General features: G+C 37.5%; 4 protein-coding genes and 1 non-coding gene across 5 annotated transcripts; 2 read left to right on the top strand and 3 right to left on the bottom strand.

Annotated features, from left to right (window-relative positions):
- Positions 1-277: 277 nt before the first annotated feature.
- On the bottom strand, positions 278-1,416 carry LOC112181231. The gene is made up of 2 exons (XM_040512293.1): positions 1,302-1,416; positions 278-892 (listed from the first exon to the last, which is right to left on the bottom strand). Exon 2 carries the CDS (start codon positions 884-886, stop codon positions 278-280), a length of 609 nt encoding a protein of 202 aa, XP_040368227.1. The 5' UTR covers positions 887-892; positions 1,302-1,416.
- A 2,653-nt stretch (positions 1,417-4,069) lies between these two features.
- On the top strand, positions 4,070-7,215 carry LOC112181216. The gene is made up of 5 exons (XM_040512284.1): positions 4,070-4,203; positions 4,343-4,501; positions 6,303-6,362; positions 6,462-6,922; positions 7,020-7,215. The coding sequence occupies exons 2-4, from the start codon at positions 4,493-4,495 to the stop codon at positions 6,798-6,800; spliced, it is 408 nt and encodes a 135-aa protein (XP_040368218.1). The 5' UTR covers positions 4,070-4,203; positions 4,343-4,492; the 3' UTR covers positions 6,801-6,922; positions 7,020-7,215.
- A 144-nt stretch (positions 7,216-7,359) lies between these two features.
- LOC121048804 (sister chromatid cohesion 1 protein 1-like) lies at positions 7,360-12,002 on the bottom strand. Its single transcript, XM_040512292.1, has 18 exons — positions 11,768-12,002; positions 11,609-11,667; positions 11,480-11,524; positions 11,354-11,373; positions 11,176-11,255; positions 10,958-11,084; positions 10,267-10,345; positions 10,074-10,155; positions 9,565-9,830; positions 9,243-9,467; positions 9,084-9,157; positions 8,804-8,963; positions 8,625-8,703; positions 8,376-8,506; positions 8,200-8,284; positions 7,916-8,028; positions 7,747-7,834; positions 7,360-7,659 (listed from the first exon to the last, which is right to left on the bottom strand). The coding sequence occupies exons 1-17, from the start codon at positions 11,914-11,916 to the stop codon at positions 7,752-7,754; spliced, it is 1,857 nt and encodes a 618-aa protein (XP_040368226.1). The 5' UTR covers positions 11,917-12,002; the 3' UTR covers positions 7,360-7,659; positions 7,747-7,751.
- On the bottom strand, positions 8,934-9,585 carry LOC112181230. Its single transcript, XR_002928729.2, has 4 exons — positions 9,504-9,585; positions 9,243-9,402; positions 9,084-9,157; positions 8,934-8,983 (listed from the first exon to the last, which is right to left on the bottom strand). It is a non-coding gene; the product is annotated as an uncharacterized LOC112181230 (transcript).
- A 4,215-nt stretch (positions 12,003-16,217) lies between the features above and the next one.
- LOC112181228 (NAC domain-containing protein 83-like) lies at positions 16,218-17,033 on the top strand. Its single transcript, XM_024319665.1, has one exon. The coding sequence runs from the start codon at positions 16,218-16,220 to the stop codon at positions 17,031-17,033; it is 816 nt and encodes a 271-aa protein (XP_024175433.1).
- Positions 17,034-19,918: the final 2,885 nt, after the last annotated feature.

The following is a 19,918-nucleotide window of genomic DNA, read 5'->3' as shown; positions in this document are numbered from 1 at the left end:
CCTTCAACTTGGAAAGCGCAATGTTGATCACCCTTCTAATTAAAGGTTTTGCCTTCCCTTTAGAACTTCCATAAGCCTTTGCATTTGGCACAAACCCTTATGCATCATCAACTCCACAATGTTTGCCTCTCCTCAGCTGCCTTGTCCTCCTGCATTGCAAAACCCTCTATCACAGCAGTGTAGGTAGCAGCATTGGGCCTCATACCCTTGTCCATCATCTCAAGCAAGAACTTCTTGGCATCTCCACAGTAGTTGGGGTCAGCCGTGAGTCCCTTGATCAAAACTGCATAAGTATAGGAGTTTGGAGCAACCCAGAGGCTGACATGTGCTGAAAGGCCTTGAGAGCAGCATTGGTATTGCCGGAAGCGACCCCAACCCCAATGACATAGGTGTGGACCGCCACAACAGGCAGTATGGCCTTCTTAAGGAGCTCTTCAGCTTCGTCAAGGAAGCCGGAATTCACCATAGAATTGAAGAACATAAACGCAGATTTCTCAAGGGAACTGTAGTCCTGAATCATGTCAAATTTTTCTTTGATGTCCTTGTCCTCACAATCTTTGGTCGCATCCTTGAAAACCTCCATTGCATGTTTCTTGAGGTCATCAGCAGAAGAATTGCGAGAACAAGTGTATGACATTACTTGATTGTTCCCAATGACCATAGTGCGGGTGGGCGGCTCAGAGTGAACCTTAATTAGCTGCTCTAGGGCTTCATCAACGATGGCGAATTTTGCTATAGATTTGTACAGCTTTGCCCCATATTTGTGAAGGGAGTCTTTGTCCCGAATCATGTTCAAGTGTTCTTTCAAGGCCTTGTCCTTAAGACCCTCCACTGCATATTTCTTGATGACACGGACAGAAGAATTGGGGGAACTAGAACTCGCCATTGTTCCCTGTAGTTTAATAGCAGCAGAAATTAAATTCGAACTTAATCAGGGAAGTAAATTTAGGGTTTCTAATTGAAATCAAACAATCAGAACATTACTGAAACAGAGTGTAGAAAAGGAAAGTAAACAAAATCATGGAAATGAAGTGAGGTTTTCTATATGAAACAAGCTAAATCTCTTTCAGGGTTTCACGAATTAGCTCAATAATCTCTTTCAGGGTTTCCAAAAGGAGACGACGATGGTCTTGGTCTCACAAAAGGAAAGGAGAAATGAGCAAAAGTGAAGTTAGGTTTTCAGTTGCCTATTAGAAACAAATTTAAGTTAACTAGTAGCTACTGTGCGAGAATTAGAGCAATAATCTGTGCTAGAGTTCCTAAGTAGAAGAGGTGATGATATGGGACGAAAGCTCACTGACCTTTCTCTGGTGATCGGCGGCGGCGGAGCTCTGGAGGGTTGAAACGCTGCGTTTTGCTCCGGGAGGAGAGAGAACAGTGCCGAGAACTGAAAATGTCCAAATAAGAAGATATTTTGTCCTAGAAAGGAAGATACTATAATTATATGGTCCGCTTGATGGTTCGAAGGCCACTTTTAAGTCCTACTATTTATTTATTTTTATTTTTTACCTCAAAACTAATCTACGAGGATTTTTCGAATCTAAAAAAAAAGACTTGAAAAAGGATATGAGGAAATTTGTAAATCAAATACAACTTTGGTGGATTTTCTTTGAATTAAAGGTTTCCTTGTCTTATGTAAAATGAATAAGTTATTAGTTGAAATCTGAATATAATTATTTTAATGCATATATAAGATACCTCTTTGATGGTAAATTTCATTCAGACCATCATAAAAAAAACCACAATTAGAGAAGTTTCTTATGAGTGTGCCCGTGTTTGCGTTAAAACCTTGTTTCTATGGTGTAATGCTTCTACAATTATTTGGCATCAAAACAAGATTCACCCGCTTCATGGCAGATAACTGTCTAAGGGAGAAGTTCAACATGGCCAACCTCAACGATGCTGGTCAAAGAGTTTTTATAAAAAAAAAATCATTGAATTTTCCTGTCTTTTACTAGGGCTGTCAATTCCGACACGACCCGATAACACGACTCGAAATCCGTACTAAATAAAGTAGGTTGAACTCGCACGATTAAAAAGTGGGTCGGCCGTGGGTCAACCCATCATGACCCATTTAATAAATGGGTCGATCACGGGTCAACCTACCAACATGAAGTGAACCTGGATAACCCGATTATGTTATACTTCTTTTTGAAATTTTGGACGTTGGGAGTATTTGATCATAGGATTTGCTTTATAATTATTGGATTTAATTATTATATGAGTTATATATAATTATTTAAATTCCTCGTCTTGTGAGTTTTGAGCAAATTTAATCAATTTATGAATTTTTTTAGTTAAATGGGTCGCATTGTTAACCCTTAAATGGGTCATTTTATCTAACACGACACAACCTATTTATTAAAGGGATATTTCCCATTTGCCCCAGTACTAGCGAAAGTTGCCCGGTTACACAACTCTTTGCTGTGAAAAGACATCGATGTCCTTATCTTTTTGAGGAATTCCTTGCTTGTCTCAAGCTGAATGTTATTTTGGCTTTTTCTTGCCTCTTGCCTCTTGGATGGCTGCTTCGTTTCTTCTTGCCAATTGCTGAGAAAACTATGTTGAGCTGTTCATCTTGATCTTCTTGCTTGAGAAATGAACTTCTTGAAAAGTGTAAAGCTAAAACTGCATACAAAGCCAACCTATTGGGCCAAACAAGAGCAGAAACAGAGGTTCTTAGACTCAGAGGTTCCCTGACTAATTTTATTAGTTATCTTGGCATGCATGTTAATTAAAACAGGAATCCTTAAAGATAATATGATCGTCTGTTTAGCAATATAATAGCATAATTATCTCAGTGTTTCCCTATTTTGGACTAGAAGTCTACTAAGAAAACCGGAAAATAAAAAGTAAGATGAACCTACTTGAACGTGCTAGTACAAACTGTACAGTCTTCTATGGAGTTGCAATAGAAAACACTGGTTGAATGCTAGTTTGCTTCACACGAACATGAATAAAGTGTCACCACAGCTACTGCTAATCATGAACAGCTACTGCTCCATATTACAGCTACAGATTATTGTTGTGGGTTATGTATGGATGAATGTGGTGTTAATAAGTAGAAAGTATATGAACAGATGATATTATGAACAAAGGGCTTTATTGATACTGAAAGTGTTTACAAAGGAAAGCAATGGGTACTGAGATTTTTTCTTCTCCAACGTACTCCATTTGCTATCTGTTTTTCCTCTTATACTAGTCTTCAGCTAGCTTTGTACAAACTCCACCGTAAGGTGGTGATTCCAGAGAACAAGTGGAAGAAGCATGCAAGTATGAACGACTTGTCATGCATAACTAGACAAAGAAACATGCAAAAAGGAACAACAAAAAAAAAAAATTTACAACTCTTTACACAAGGAGCTACAAAAGTTGAGAATATAAAACAAAGACACTCATGTGATGGGTATCGACAAGAAAGGTTGCAGCTATGATGTCCATTTCCGGCATTTTGAAAATAGTTTGGGTGAGTGGGAATTACCCCCTAGAAAATGTGTAAGTGGGAATTTCCCCTTTATTAAATGGGTTAAGCAGGTTGGAAACAGGTAACTCGTTTAATAAACAGGTTGGGTTTGAGTTTAAATTTTTGACACGATTATTAAATGGGTTGGGTTTGGGTTTGTCTCTTGCGACACAACAAATACTTTGACCCGACACAACCCATTGACAGCCATATCTTCTACCATGGAGCAAATGAATCGTGCTTTGATGCCAAATAATAGTGAAAACATTTCACAATAGAAACAAAGTTTCGTCAAGCGTCGAAAATCTTAAAAAAAAAAAAAAAAATTGGCGGAATCCACTTTGCGAAAAACAGACATAATTGTAAAAAAAAAGAGTGAAACTCTTTTGAGCAAAACAAGAAAAGAAAAAAAAATAGACAGCTGCATTTGTTACGAAAAATCTAGGTTCTTTAAGAGACTTAAAATGTCATTTAGTAACATAAGTCTCATTTTTGTAAGTGAGAGATTATGAGTTAGTTAACGTAACACAATTGTTGATTTGATATATAAAAAAAAAAAAAAACAAAAACAAAAAGGCCATGAATGTGATCCAAAACTATGTGAAACTATCTTTGTCGAGACTCATTTCTCGCTTTCCTTGCACTCATATGACCCTCCACTTCTTCACCATTGTTATATGTAGCCCTCTCTTCGTCGTCTACGATTTTCGTCCGAGACCTAATTCTGTCGTCTGTACTTGGTACGAATCCCTAATCACAAGCCATTTCTATCTTCTTCGTTAGGTTTTCTCGATAATTGCTCTCTTTTCTCAGAAAAATCCGAGTTTTGGCGGGAAAATTGATTTCAATCTGGTGACGATGTGCTTGTTTTTTGCGCAGACTGAGTGATGGAGCAGCATTTGCGAGGTTCTCAGTCGCCGATCGACGTCTTCAAGTATCGCCGCTCGCGCCTCTGCAGAATCTGATCGCGCCGCAGACGGAGGACGGCGTTTCGGTTGCCGAAAGCTATTGTTTGTGTTTGAAAGAAAAATGGTCCAAGTAATTATTGTCAATTTTCATTGCTTCTTTTAACAATTGGTGCAAGGTCCTTTGTGTGAATTTTTGTTTTTTTTGGTTGGGGATCTAGGATATTGCTTAGGTACACTTGGTGGTGTGAGACTTTTAGATCTGCAAGATGCAAACTTGAGTGAGTTTAGGGTTCTTGCACTTGAACTAATATGGTTCACCACCTTGAGCTTAACAGTTGCAACTTTCACATTTCCCTGAGATATCAGATGCTGCTATGGTCAGTTTCGACTTCTGAAATGAATGTACGAGAAACAACAACAGTTTAGGAAGAGTATACTCTTGAGTAGATGTTATGCTCAGTAAAAACATAGTCAAGCAGAAAAGGTTGTTACTTGCTGCCTCTAGAGGATCTCTATATACAAGTAAACAACATTGCAGCATGTAAAATTTGATTCCTTCAGACGTCAGATGCTATGGTTAGTCAAACTGATGGTCCCTTAAGGACTCAAATTGACTTGTTAAATGAATTATTTATGAGATACAACTTTAGTTTTTACCACTCGTTTGTTAACAGTGAAGAAGAGGATAGTTAGAAATAGGTTACCAGTGTTTCCATTGGACCTTTTATCTTGTGCATTTTGATTTATGTAGTGTTCTTAAACTCTTGAAGCTTCTTAAGCTTGCACTTGAGAACTGCCATTTAAACTTTAAAACTAATCGAACAGTAATATTTGCATGATTGTACTGTTGCTCAAAGCTGTTACTTTGCTGCATCAAAGAGCATGACATACAAGCAATAAGATTGTGATACTTGAGACTCTGACAATACTGTGGTTAGTCAGGTTGGTGGGCCATAAGAGCTTGTTTTGACTTGTGAAATGATGTATGAGAAAAATTTAGTTTCTTCCGCAGATCATTTACATAGAAGACGGATAGAGGATATATAGTTACAAATAGGTGGCTAAAGTTTCAGCTTGGTTTGGAAAAAGACTAGGTTCAAGTAAGAGACTTGTACTCGTCAGGTTCAGCTAGTTTCTTCTTGCATACTGATTATCAGGGGATGTGTTTGAACTCTAAATACAACTGCTGTATTTTTCTTTGGATTTTAAAAAATGAACAAAGAATTGGTTGGGTCAGTTGCACTGTTATCACAATAGATGAGGCAGTACTGTAATATGTTCTTATGTTTAGTTAGGTTGCTTGCTGTAGAAAATGGTTTGCCACTTTTATCATCATATGATCTTGGGATTGACTGATTCAGCCTTTTAAGATTGAAAGAAAGCTAATAGAAAATGAAAGCTCTTACTGCTGAAGTAATTTCTACTTGGTCACAACTTAACATTAAGTTGTTGGCTGGTGCTCAAATTAGGAAATCATTTGTACCTTGACTAGAATTGATAAGGAAGTTAAGGAAAGTTAACCTGCTTTCACTGAAGTAAACAAATATTAGGTTATGTGCCATCATTATAGGAAAGAAACTACTAATGCACTGCCACTTTTATGTACTCATTAGGAGATTTAAGTGTCAGTCAATGAGGTAGTGTCATTGTATTTATTTTAGTAGTCAGTGCAGTTGTAAAACAATTTCTTTAGTTATAAAAGTCGGTTCTGTACACAAACATAATATTGACTCTGAAATTTTGAGCCTTCTCTAAATGCTGAATATGTCGATGAGTTTGTTTTTGGTACCTTTGATGGTTTTGTGATTATGTTATTATGCTGCTTTTATACTTTCCTCTAATCTGATCGGTGTGTTGAGATGATTTGTTCAGTTGTGCAAGCAAATTGTTTGTTTTTTTAATGACTTGACCAAACATTAATTTTCTTGCAGTTTGTCTATGGAAAAGAAAATCTGCATCCAACTTCTTTCCCTGCCAAGAACAAATCCGAGGTTAGCGTGCAGTCGGATAAGCGCTAATTAGTTGCCAAATTTTGACATATTCAGCTACTTAAATTGCTACTGTGTGTTTGTTCTGTTATTGTTGCCCAGGCACAGATGTGCGAGGCTACAAGTAGCTCAGGATTATGCACCCCCAGCCTGAAGTCCCACTTTACCTATCAGGTCATGGCATCCAGAGAAGCAGCAGCAGTAGCAGCATTAGCCTCATCGCCAAAGCCAAATAACACCATTGAGACCCCGATTACTGTCATCAGCTGCAAGGACTGGTCACCCCAAGATGATGGCATTGAGGTTGTCTTGCCTTCAACTGAAATACCTTCATCGAAGGAAGATGTGGATGCATCCGGCACTGCTTTGCTGAGTCTTGTCTATGGTCCTTCTACTAGAAGAAGGAGATTGCCACTGTTTACTGAAATTTACCCAGAGTAGTGAATCTGATGTGTAGACTGTAGAGACTAGAGAACCTCCATTTCAGACAAAAGATATACCGCACCATATATTCATCCTGTTAGATTCGGGTATATGCTTCGATTACATACTTCAGACAAAAGGTATAACGTAGATTCATCTTGCTGCTCATATTCTAGTTGTGTTTTTTTTTGTTTTTTTTTTCCTTTTTTAATTTTTTTTTTTATCAACATATTCTAGTGTGTCGATTGGGATTAGATTGAGGAAAACTGGTTGCCAACTATACTTGTCGACGCTCTGGTGATGCTCTGTGAGGAAAACTCGTTGCCAACCATATTTGAACTTTGAAGAGGCTCTGGTAATGCTCTGTTATGGCGTATAATATCTGGACGGTAATGCATACGATGGCACTTGAAATTTGAAAATTGAAAGGAAAATGGATTGTGGTGTATATACTCTTGTTGCAATTTCTATTTGATCATTCTATCTGTACCGATGTACTTTGTAAAAGGAAACTAGTATATAGCTCAGGTGGCACCCAGCCCAAGCTTGTTTTAGACTTTCAGTTGTGCACCACCCATTGATCAATTATACTGAACTATATCAAACAAGACCATTAAAACTACTTCCGAATATCTAACGCATAACTGAATCACAATGGAGCTGCCGGAAGAACAGCAATCAGCCCATTGCAATAAAGTAGCAGTTCTTAAATACTGACTACACCATAAATAGGATAATTAGATCAGGTGTATCTAATCTTTCAAAATTAGAACTCAAAAAAGGATAATTAGACCAACACTAGCATCAGCTTCCACGTAAGGAGCAATGTCAACTTTCTTCAATAACCAGCATCACTTTCCTCATTCCAGCACGAGCTCTGTTATAGAATTGTACATTTAGGTCAGTGTCGTTAACATGTCAATGACTGAAGGCAGTAAGGATATACAAGTGTAGATAATTTTACCTCTATCACATATTTGGTCCTCTAGTAATGAGAACATCCTCATAAGGGGCAATTTGTTTAACTTTTACGAAATCACGAGTAGCAAGAACTGCAGATGACAGAACACAAGCAGTTCGTAAGAACAAGCGCATAACATAAGCAGGAAGGGAAAGATAGTATGGATTCCTACCACAAGTTTGATAGAAAAGCATAGCCGCTCCTCTTCGATTCATTCCAGCAGTCAGTTTGTTCAGGGATTCTACTTGAGGGCCACCCGGTATTTCAAAATGGGATTTCAGTTCCCTGAAAGAATTCCAGTACAAGGAAAAATTGCAGTCAGATCAAACTAATTAAGGACTGGGCAATCTAACAGACCTTTGAGATAAGCATACATTTGAGAACAAGAACATAATGCAATCAGATCAAAGCTACTTATTGACCAGACAATCTAACAGAGGTGTGAGACAAACATACATTCGAATGGCATCAGTCACTTTTTCCAGTGGTTGATTGATGATAGGTTGTTGTGTCTGTGTCGGTCCAGTTTCCATCAATAATTCTGCAAATATAGACATGACAGTCATTGAACTCTCCATCAAATAAAGATTATAAAACCATAGCTAATATGCTGCATCAACAGGTAAATTTACCATGCTCAGGTGTTGGGCCATTTCCAGATAACCTTATTACGTTGAAGTTTGGATCAGAATGCTGACATCCATTATCCTCTAATACTGGTTCAAGTCCATCATTGCTATGTATAGATGAATAACGCCTCTTCCTGTTGGATCTCTGACAATCAGTACTCCAATCACTAGTACACTGAAGCAACAAAAACAAAAAAAGAAAAGAAAAAGAAAATAACACTTCTTATCGATTTGGATAAAAAACATGCTAACCGTCCAGAATTGACTTCTGAACTGTTTCTGTTAACTCCCTTTCCAGATGAGGAGCTCAGGATGGATCTTCTCTCATCGCCTGTAAGAAAAAAATTAGTTGGCGATTAATGTACATAAGTGAAACATAAATACTTCAATATCTAGAGAAATGAGAGAGGAGAGACGTAGATCATGTGTACCAGAATTTCTTGGTGTTGCCGGGTTGGTATCAGCTCCTTTCATGCCATTAGGATTGGCTTTCAGTTTATCCATGAGTTCAGGTTGTAGTGTTACGTCATTGTTAACTAAATTTGTCCGTATCTGTTCTGTGGGGTTACAAATGACTGGGAGCCACCTCCACTAAGAAAATCTTCAACAGGCTTCACATTTAACATATTTTAACTTTTCAGACATAAACTTAGTTATAATTCCTGAAAAATAAGTAAACTAAAAGTAGCTGTATTGACTTAAATATCTCACCGGGTCGTGATAAGTTTGTTTTTCAGGTGGTGACCATGATGATGGTTCTGGAGGCAGAGGTGGCGAGGTTAATGCTGCAAACAAAACCATTTAAGACCCTCCTTCTGTTACTTGAATTATTCATGTAAAAGTTCTCAAATTACAAACTATGATACTGACCTGAAGGTGAGTCATGGGTATGTTTTTCCTTGAATAGCTCTAAGAGAGGAGCTGGATAATATGTTTCTCCACTTCCGGGTTTAAATAAACGACCCATGAGAACACTAGCTGGCTGCTCCATGAGTTTACCAATCTTCATAGTAGACATTATGTTCTTGGGCTGCAACAAAGAGAACAAAATGAGGACAGTACATGGAATGTACATGAGTATGCTTAACTCCTCCACTGAAGGATATACTTGGACATCGATCAGGAACAAACCTTTTGGTTTCTTCGTCTTCTTGAAACTATATCTGAAGTATCTTGAAGCCAAGATTGGTACACATGAGCAGGATGGATTGTTGGTCATTATCCATTACAGAGGCAGGTGTTTTTCTCTTTCTCCTCCTTATAGGCCTCTGCCTCTGTTGAGCATTCTCTTGAACATCTTGCATCTGCAGCACTTCATCAAACACATTATTAGCCTGCTGTCTTTCCTGATGCTGGTCTTGACGAGGTGGAGAAGGTATTAGATAATTTGGAGAAGGTGGTCGAATATGTGTGGGCTCTCCTGATGTGAGGTCTACGTCATCTCCCTCAATTTCAAATCTGCCATATCATCCAAAGACAATAATAAATAAGAATACGATAATGATTCTTGCAACAGACTGATTAAGTATCTGTCATAATAGGAATGAAAGGGCATAAAATTAGCTGGGTGCAGAGTTTGCAAACTCCAATGAAAAAGGCACATGGAAACACAAAAGCATGAACACTTTGTTTTGCTCAACCTTCAGGAATGGGAATCAAAAATCAAAAGTTTATCTATACTGTGTCGTGGTAATGATTCACCTCTCAAAGCGACAGTTGAACAAATCTGCATGTGCATCTGATGGATCATAACATTTAGGCAATGTGATATCCTCAGGATCAGCTGATTGCGAGAGAGAGGGGTGGGTTAATTTAGCAGATGAACAGATTATGGATATGTGTGGTCACAATTAAAAGTAACTGAAGAAGGTAGACTAAATGAATAAGAAAGGACCTTGATGTAAGTTCTGATGTTGATCTCCCTCCACTGCATTATCGTTAAGTGTTTCTCCCACATCTACACTATCCAATTGCTTCAAGCACAGAAAAAGATAGGGTAGAAAATCTCCATGAGATATTGCAAAGATTCCATTACGCATGAAGTTTCTTTATGCATTTCATACGAGGCACAATAGTGGAAACAAGTATCATTTGTTCTTGCTGTGGTAACTAGATCAGCATAAGGTGAGCCATGGTGCATCAAAACTGTAATAAAAGAACTAACGATGTAGCCTACCAGGTGGTTAAATCTAATAGAGAGGGAGACGTGCTTCTATTCAACTACTTTTCTTCACTACAGAGTTTCAAAGTAATCTCTTATTAAGAGTATTCATGGCAAATTACTAAAAAAACAAACTACGAGGCATTTTAAAGCCTGAATGCGCTCATTTGAGCATTTCATCAAACATCTTTGGTGCCCCATCAACAAAATATAAACAGCTCCATTAGCAGGCTAATCTCACTGTAGCCGGCCGGAAAACTATCTCAGGCATTCATTACGATAAAACAAAATGGGGTTTAAAGAGGCGTTGGGGATTGGTGGTGTATTTCAGTTGAATATTAAAAGCACACAAACACATACTAGCCGTAGCTGCTACTGATTCACAGGAATCTCCAGGAAAGTAGAGCCCATTAAGGTCATTTACCATGAGAAAATAGCCGGTTTGCTGGTGGAAAAGCGTGGCATGGTGAGAGAAATCAAGAGACTGCTCGATGTCACCAACAAGATCTGTATCTTCATGCTCAGCCTCAGGCAGAGTTATTGCTTCTTTCCTGCAAAAACCCACAGTGAGATTCAGGAATTGACAATAATATCCCTGCTCCCTAAATGCAATAAAATAAAGAAACGCAGCGTTGTACTGACTTGGCCTGAGCTCTCCGTTTGGGTAGGATAGTGGAGTCTGTGTTGGATTTCACCTTCTTCCATGCTTCGTTTAATTGATCCTTAGAACACAAAATTGGAATCGATTAAATTAAGTTAACACAGAATAATAAGGGTTCCCTTATTAACTGAGAAAAATAGTTAAGAAAACCGAAATTACCAGAAGACGGTGCACATCATCTGTGTGGAAATTGAAAATAAACGTCAGAAATCGTTGGAACACAAGGTTGATTTTGTAAAAATTTCAGCAACAAAAAAAGAAGAAGGAGAAGAAGGGGAAGGGTACCAAATAGGAGCTTCACTTTACGTTCGTAGACGATGACGACTCCACCTGAAAACAGAGGTTCAGGTATTTAGAAGCAGAGAAGAAATTGACAAAGAGAGCGAGTGCTGTAAATAAGTGGAAGTTGCATACCCATGAGAATACTGGAGAGTCGGAGAGCCATAGGAGCTCTTGGATTCAGAATCTCTTCGCTGCAAAATCAAAATTGCATCAACACCGAATATGCACAGTCGAAATTGAAAAATGAAAACGAAAAGAAGAGTTAGAGAGAGAGGGAGGGAGTTGGTATACCAGATTCTGATGAGGTCGATCTGGTTGAGATTCCTGCGGTTCATCTTGGCGTGCATGGTGGCGGCCATCCTTGCATACACAAAAACAGAGAACGAGTTGACTCGGAACAGAGAATCTATGAAGAAATAATTGAAACAAAGAGAGAGCATTGCATTTTCGAAGAGTTTCGAGCCAAATTAATTATGCAGAAACAGAGAGAAGATGCAGAGTCTATATATAAATAAAGAAACAGAGAAGGAGTACTTTATACCAGATTTGGCCGAGCGGCTCTTTCCGAGCAAGGAGGCTGTGAGAGTAGAACATTTTCCCAAGTCAAGTGGTGAGAGTGTGTACGGCACCACCACCGCTCACCGGAAAATGAAATCGAGAAGAAGAAGAAGAAGAAGAAGGAGTGAGGGAGTGTTGCTATATATAACCAACTTGATGAGCGCCACAGCAGAGAGAGGGAGAGAGTGAGAAAGGCGTGTGACCCTGTGGAATGATACAATGACCGTGGCTGCATGCAATATCTGCGTGCTACCAGCTCTTGTAACAGACAGGTGTGCGGGTTGGGAGGTTTGGGGTGAAAATGGTTGGAGTAAAAGACTGTAACTACTGGTGATTTTTTAATTGCAATGGGACCCACGGGAGCATTTGCTTCACTTTATTACCATTCTCCGTTTTGCACGGTGCCGGATGAAGCCTGTGAAGAGTGAAGACTCTTCAAGGCCTATAGGACCTAGGCTTAACCAGCACCTACCTAAACTTACTGTAAAACTTTTTTTTTTTTACAGTGGATGCTAAGAGGTTGGGGTTGGAATCCACATAAAAATGAGTCAGAGCATGAAATCAATAAAAATAACCGAGCAGAGCTGAACTACAATACATATACTCATAAATTCTAGAAAAGCTTATGCTCAAGCTTGACATGTATTGTAATATATAGGCAGTTTTTAGTTTATTTTATTTCTATGTTTAAAAAGATCACTCACCAAGTCACCAATATTGTTGCTATTAGTATTTTTGGTATTTTGTTTGAACTTTTGTTATTGCTTAACATTTTGTACGAGTTAAACTGAAGTACGAGGCAAAAACTAAAATGAGTCAAGTTTGAAGTTGTTAAAAAATTGAGCCAAACTTGAGTTGAGGAAAAATGATTTGATCCAGGAGTCCGAGCTTTAGTCATTGAAACACTCTGAATATTCAGCCAGCATCTCATAGTGATTGAAACACTACAACTATCCATTGCAATCAGCTAGTTATCTTTAATGAATTGAAGACTTTTTGAGCAAGTTAGAATCACATAGTTATTCTCTTAGTAATCAGCCTCCATTGCAGATATCCAAGATTAGTTTGTTCTTGCTTTTGCAATTTTCCAGCATCCGTTATCTGCTAGAGTTCTCTTAAAACTTAGCTAGGAAACGCTTTTTCTCCATAACAGCATTGCTATTCTTATGCATATTCCTTTCACTCATGGACAAGATACTAGAGAGAAGATTGGCCAAACTAGAAGATAGAGAGTAACTGCAGTCATATATGATTCAGACTCCATTAACCTCAATATATAACACTCGACAAATTTTTGTGCCTTGCCAAAACTGCACTCTGTCACATTACTTTCTCAATGTTTGCCAGCTGAACATCAAAAACTTAATGTAATTTCTCAACTATCCTCCCAGGCCCCTATCATATCGATAAATAACTGGGCAGTGGGGTCTTTTGCTTCCAAAAAGTCCCCAATGGAAGTTTCTACTTTTAGGAGCATCAAGGAGAAGAAGTAATTAGATGAACGAATCCTTAAGACCAAATATAGGTACCTCTGACTGGCCAATGAAAAGTAGCTCGTCCAGATTGGGGAACATTGCATAGCATGAGATGGACACGTTCTTCAAGAGCTTGGAACTTCTTTGTTGCCTTAAATGGGTGCCTGTTAGATGTTTCAATGAGAACAAACAAAAGTAAGGATCATTACCTAAAAAGTACAAACTAAAAAGTTTAGTAAATAAGATCGATAACATATTCATAATTTGATTACAACAAAAAACTGGTGATTGGATAAATGACTATCATGTGGAACAAAGGCAAAAAGAACATCATGTGGAGGCAAACTAGTTATTGAGTAAATGCCCATCATCTGGTGTACCTGACAAGCTAATGTATAAGAAACAAATCTTTGGTATGAGGAAAAAAGCATGTACTCATGTTTGAATCTAGGAACAGTTAAAGAGACAGTGAAATTAGTGCTTAGAGACAGTGAAATTAGTGATTGAGGGTAAAATACCACTACCGTTAAATGACATTCCTTCAAGAGCGTATATGAATACCAATAGTGAAATGTCCACTGGGTTAGAAAAACCATGCTTATACATAGTCAATGTCTGCTTCGATAGGCCTTTCTTGGTAATACGTCTGGGCCATATGACAACCCCTTCCATCAAGCCGAAGCCAGATGAATCAGTGTTGTTATGCCTTCATCCTAGTGCTACATCTGTATATATAAAGAGAGACTTGATTAGCATTTATTCTTTCCTCACGAAGGACCAAAGTTTTACTCCATAAAAAGAAAATGCAATCTGTGAGAAGCGGTCTACACCAGTAGAAAAATAAGAAGCATCTCTACAATACATGAAGAAACCTCAACCAAAAGATAAAAGAAGAAATTAACATAAGTTGAATTAACTGACAAAAAGATCAACAAACAACTACCTTCTGGTCTAAAAGGATATAATAAAATGAAAGAACTTTCCGGTGGAATAGGGCCTGGCCAGCAACCAAATAACATTGGCGACGGATTAATTTGTATTTCTGTCACTCTAAATTATGAATCTAAGCTTCATCCCATTCAAGAGGTTTTGTTTCTGTTTTGAAAATTATTTTGTTCTTTCTACGGGTGAAATTATTGGAGCGTTTATTCAAAAAAAAATAAAAAAATAAAAAATTAGTTGTGCATTTATAGACCAAATACATGAGGGATGCATTTCATAATGTTTCCTATTAGAATGCCTGAACTTGGTAACCCTACAGCTAGCGCCATGCTTCAATAGAAATGTGATACTTTACCACCCATAACGGACATAACTACCTTAGTCTTCAAAGTCAGGCAAAGTATTTTATAGAAAAATTCATTCTCTCCGTTTGAACTATATATGGAATAGAATCATACCTACAGGGCAGACTCAGAGTAGGCTTAGGGTAATGACCCTCGTAGCCTTCGGAGAAAGAGTAGCCAGGACAAAGATCCATCTAGTGTTTGTAATCTTGGCATTCACTAATTCACTAAGCCTGGAATATGACCATACTAGTACAGCCTATGCTTTTCCTCAGGTTGAATCCTATTCTTCAAATAACTATTATTTGGACAAAAATTAACTAGATTGGAAAGTTATTGACAGAACCTGTGATCATAGTTTTGGCAAAATCACACAGCCACAACAAGTTTAACTTAATTTGAAAGGGTTAGATGAACCTAGTTCAAGGTCATCCCAGTTGCCTTTTAAGGGATGGCCTTCCTGGAACTAAAGACACCCAGGCTCATACTTGCCTTTTTATATCAACCCAATTCCCTCTGTTCTAACAACGAAATGGGCTCCCAGACAAGACGAGCATGGGAAGCTCGGAGCATGGAAGACGTTCTCCATACAATGCATTACAAACACTGTGGACACACGTGGGAGTTGGTGTGTGACTGTTAACAATTAGTCCTAATACTAATCAAAATGATTATTAATAATGTTTTTCCAATAAGACAAATCTTGTTTTGTCTTGAACCACTATCGAAACAATGCGCAAGTTGCCCACTTAATAATGTTAAAAATCACTATGAGTAAGCCTTTAATAGTTGGAGCCAAAACAAATGCAAAATATTTAAACAAATGCCTTTAATAAGTAACTTGAAAAAGCAGAATTAAATATTTTATTTACAATCTTTTTAAATAATTCTGCTTTTTTTTTTTCCTCAAAAAGAAAAGAAAAGAAAAAGCAGAATTATTTAAAAAAGATTGTAAATAAAATATTTAATCAGCTTAGCAAAAGCAAGACCCAGTTCATATGCAAGACAAAGAAAAAGGCCAATACCCATAACAAAAGAGCTCCATCCAAACACAAACAAACCGCGTGAACCGCCACACGCGGCAAACCAACGGTAATATTTCCAATCTTTCTATAAAATTCCACTTCACTCGCTCACAATTCACAATTGCAATTTCTCTTTCTCTCTCTCTCTCTCTCTCTCTCTCTCTCTCCTTCAATTCTATTCTCTGTTTCTGTAACCCAAATTCCAACCCAGAAAAACCAAACTCAAACCCAGAAAGGAATTTAGATTCCACCCGACTGTGGTTGCATTAAAACCCTAGTTTCTATAAATCACCGAAGCCCTAGTCATTAGTTTTTATAAATTCATCCATCGAAACCCTAGCTACTCATATCTTCTTTCCTCAAACAAGTCTTTCCCAAACCAAGAAAAGCAAGAAATATGCAGCAACAGTTTGCAGTGGAGGAGAGCCGAGGCAATGATCAACTTCCTGGAGAGAGGTTCTGCCCCATGGAGGACGAACTAGTTCTCTTCTACCTTAAGCCCATGTTGAGCGGAGAGATGGTGCCCGGCAGAAACCGCGTGGTGTTCGACTGCGACCTCTACGGTCACCAAGAACCGTGGGAGATATGGGAAGCCTACAAGACCAGAAGACCAAACGACTTGAGGCTCAACAAGGACATCTACTTCTTCACCCAACACAAGACGATGAGTTCCACAGACACACGCATACACCGGACCGTTGGCAATGGCACCTGGAAGGGCGACGACTCCGGCAAGCCAGTAAAATCTCTGGAGACTAGTCGTGTGGTTGGCTTGAAGAAAAGACTTACTTACAAGAACCAAGCATCGGAGCACAACGGTTGTTGGATATTGTATGAATTCTACCTTGATCCATCACTCAGAGACAAGAAACAAAAGGTGGAAGACTATGTTCTTTGTCTGCTACGAAAAATGGTGAACCCAAAGCCAAGATCAAAAAGAGGAGAAAACAACGTGAAGAGGAAGACGTTCTTGAAAACAATTATGCCTGTGATGATGGAGACAACACAAACAAGGAGCAACCTCAAGCTAAGCGACAACGAATGGGGGAGCAGAATGGGGGACTCCAACACTTTGTTTCCGAGGTTCAATCAGGCGACGATCATGGAATGCTTATTCCACTACCGGAGGAAGATTTCCTCTGGGAGGAAATGTTACAACAAATGGGTATTGGAGACGATCATGGAATACCGGAGGAAGATTTTCTGTGGATGATATATTACAACAAATAGGTAGTAATTGAGTGAATTACAGGAATAAAGACTAGTAGTTATTTTTCAATCAACTGAAATCAGTTCATAATGAAAATAGGTAGTTTATAACATGTACGAGAGGTTACAGACATGGTCTTATGAAGGTAAAATAAATAAATAAGGGGAAATTACTGGTCACTCCCTGTACTTTTAGGGCGTCGACAGTTCAGTCCCTGCTATCCTAATTTCGACAAGTTACTCCTCAGACTTTCAAATCTCACACAATTTGGTCCAAAATGACTATTTTGCCCCTCCCTTCCTCTTTTTGTTTTTTATTTTTCTCTCTCTCCCCCTCCTTTCTTCTAAAATTCATAATTAATTCATACGAACTCTGATATTTGCGTTCCATATATGTACGAGATCGTATCGATGAGCTCCACAACTTTTATGAAGAAAGTTTTTCCAAATTTTGTATGTATAAAAAGTCAATTTTCACGACCGCTCCAAATAACATTCGTTTCGAAAATCCACTTTCTTCTAAAATTCATAATTAATTCATACAAACTCTGATTTTGCGTTCCATATATGCACAAGATTGTATCAACGAGCTTTACAACTTTCATGAAGAAAGTTGTTCCAAATTTTGTACGTATAAAAAGTCATTTTCACTACCCCCCTAAATAACGTTCGTTTCGAAAATCTCCTTTCTTCTAAAATTCATAATTAATTCATACGAACTCCGATATTTGCGTTCCATATATGTACGAGATCGTATCGAGGATCTCTATAATTTTTATGAAAAAGTTTTTCCAAATTTTGTATGTATAAAAGTCAATTTTCACAACCCCCCCCTATAACGTTAATTTCAAAAATCTCCTTTCTTCTAAAATTCATAATTAATTCATACGAACTCCACTATTTGCGTTCCATATATGTACGAGATCGTATCGATGATCTCTACAATTTTTATGAAGAAAGTTTTTCCAAATTTTGTATGTATAAAAAGTCAATTTTCACGACCCCCCCTAAATAACGTTCATTTCGAAACTAAAATTGATACGAAACCGAATTTCTCGTACAAATACTTATGAAATAGTCTCAATATTCATAATTCAAATATTTGATATTTCTTGGGTTGAAATGTGCATAATGAAGAGAGGTGTGTGTGTGTGTGTGTTATTTTTGTGGTTGGGGGGGGTGGGGGGTCGTGAAAATTGACTGTTTATACATACAAAATTTGAAAAAAACTTCCTTCATAAAATTTTTAGAGCTCATCGATACGATCTCGTACATATATGGAACGCAAAAATCGGAGTTTGTATGAATTAATTATGAATTTTAGAAGAAAGGAGATTTTCGAAACGAACGTTATTTAGGGGGGGTAGTGAAAATGACTTTTTATACGTACAAAATTTGGAACAACTTTCTTCATGAAAGTTGTAGAGCTCGTTGATAAATCTTGTGCATATATGGAACGCAAAAAATTAGAGTTTGTATGAATTAATTATGAATTTTAGAAGAAAGTGGATTTTCGAAACGAATGTTATTTGGAGCGGTTGTGAAAATTGACTTTTTATACATACAATATTTGGAAAAACTTTCTTCATAAAAGTTGTGGAGCTCATCGATACGATCTCGTACATATATGGAACGCAAATATCGGAGTTCGTATGAATTAATTATGAATTTTAGAAGAAAGGAGGGGAGAGGAGAGAAAAATAAAAAACAAAAGAGGAAGGGAGGGGCAAAATAGTCATTTTGGATCAAATTGTGTGAGATTTGAAAGTCTGAGGAGTAACTTGTCGAAATTAGGATAGCAGGGACTGAACTGTCGACTCCCTAAAAGTACAGGGAGTGACCAGTAATTTCCCCAATAAATAAATAAAAAAGCTTTCAAAAGGGAATGCCACTGCACTTACTAGCTTGCGCAAATCATACTTGTGTCCATTTTCAGATTTCTTCAACGCTGAGTTCTGTTGCAATAAAAGATTAACCAAACTAGAATTAGCATTCATGAATAAAAAAAAGAAAAAAGTTAAAGGGTTTCTCTAATGCTAGAAACCAAAAGGGAAAAAAATTTCCAAAACCAAATGTGTCCGCAAAGAAAAAGACCAAGATGAGTATTTTAGTGGGTATCATAAATGAATTATTTTTGGTAGTGCTCCTTTCTACTCAAGTTGTATTCAATATAGCTGTAGACTTCACCTGATGCATAAGTTGGATTGTGGTTCTTCACCATTTCTTTCTCTGGTTAGGCTTCGGTGCATTGGATTTGGCCTGCAGTTATAGAAATCATTTAGACCGTAGAAGTTTTTAAGTGAATGAAACTAGACCAGCAGATTGAATGTGTACTGTTTGTATAAATTTTACCGTATAATTGGAACCGTCCATTTTTTAAATATACTTTTAAAAAACCTTATCAAAAGCAAAGTTTCTAAATGGGAAATTATCAGTTCATATATTTATATCGAATAATAGGCAAATTTGTTGAAGATTAACACTTTTATGATCAATCGTCCATCTGTTTGATATAATTTCATGAATAATCGATTTTTATTTGTGAATATTGTTTTTAGAAAATGATTTAAAATCAAAATATTCATATTATGAAACTGTAGTGTCGTAGTAAACGGCTGGGCATAGCACAGTTGGAAATTGAAGGAGATGCTCTTAGTATTATTAATTAATTATCTTAAACTGGCTTAGATATTTTAATAAGTTGTCTTAAAGGGAGTCTTTTTTTTTTTTTTTGATTAACGGAATCTGTTTGTTGCTGCAGGAGGTTGAAGTAATAATTTAGAAGCATGTGTGCAAAAAAGCCAACCAAATAGCTCATGGTCTAGCAAGAAACAATTAAAGATGATCCAATTTATGTACCGTAAGGCAGTTGTCCTCCTTGGCTATATG

The sequence above is a fragment of the Rosa chinensis genome, unplaced genomic scaffold (genome assembly GCF_002994745.2).
Source record: "Rosa chinensis cultivar Old Blush unplaced genomic scaffold, RchiOBHm-V2 RchiOBHmChr0c11, whole genome shotgun sequence".
NCBI classification, from domain to species: Eukaryota; Viridiplantae; Streptophyta; class Magnoliopsida; order Rosales; family Rosaceae; genus Rosa; species Rosa chinensis.
The sequence above is the reverse complement of the archived record's forward strand: the minus strand, read 5'-3'. Positions and strand labels throughout refer to the sequence as shown.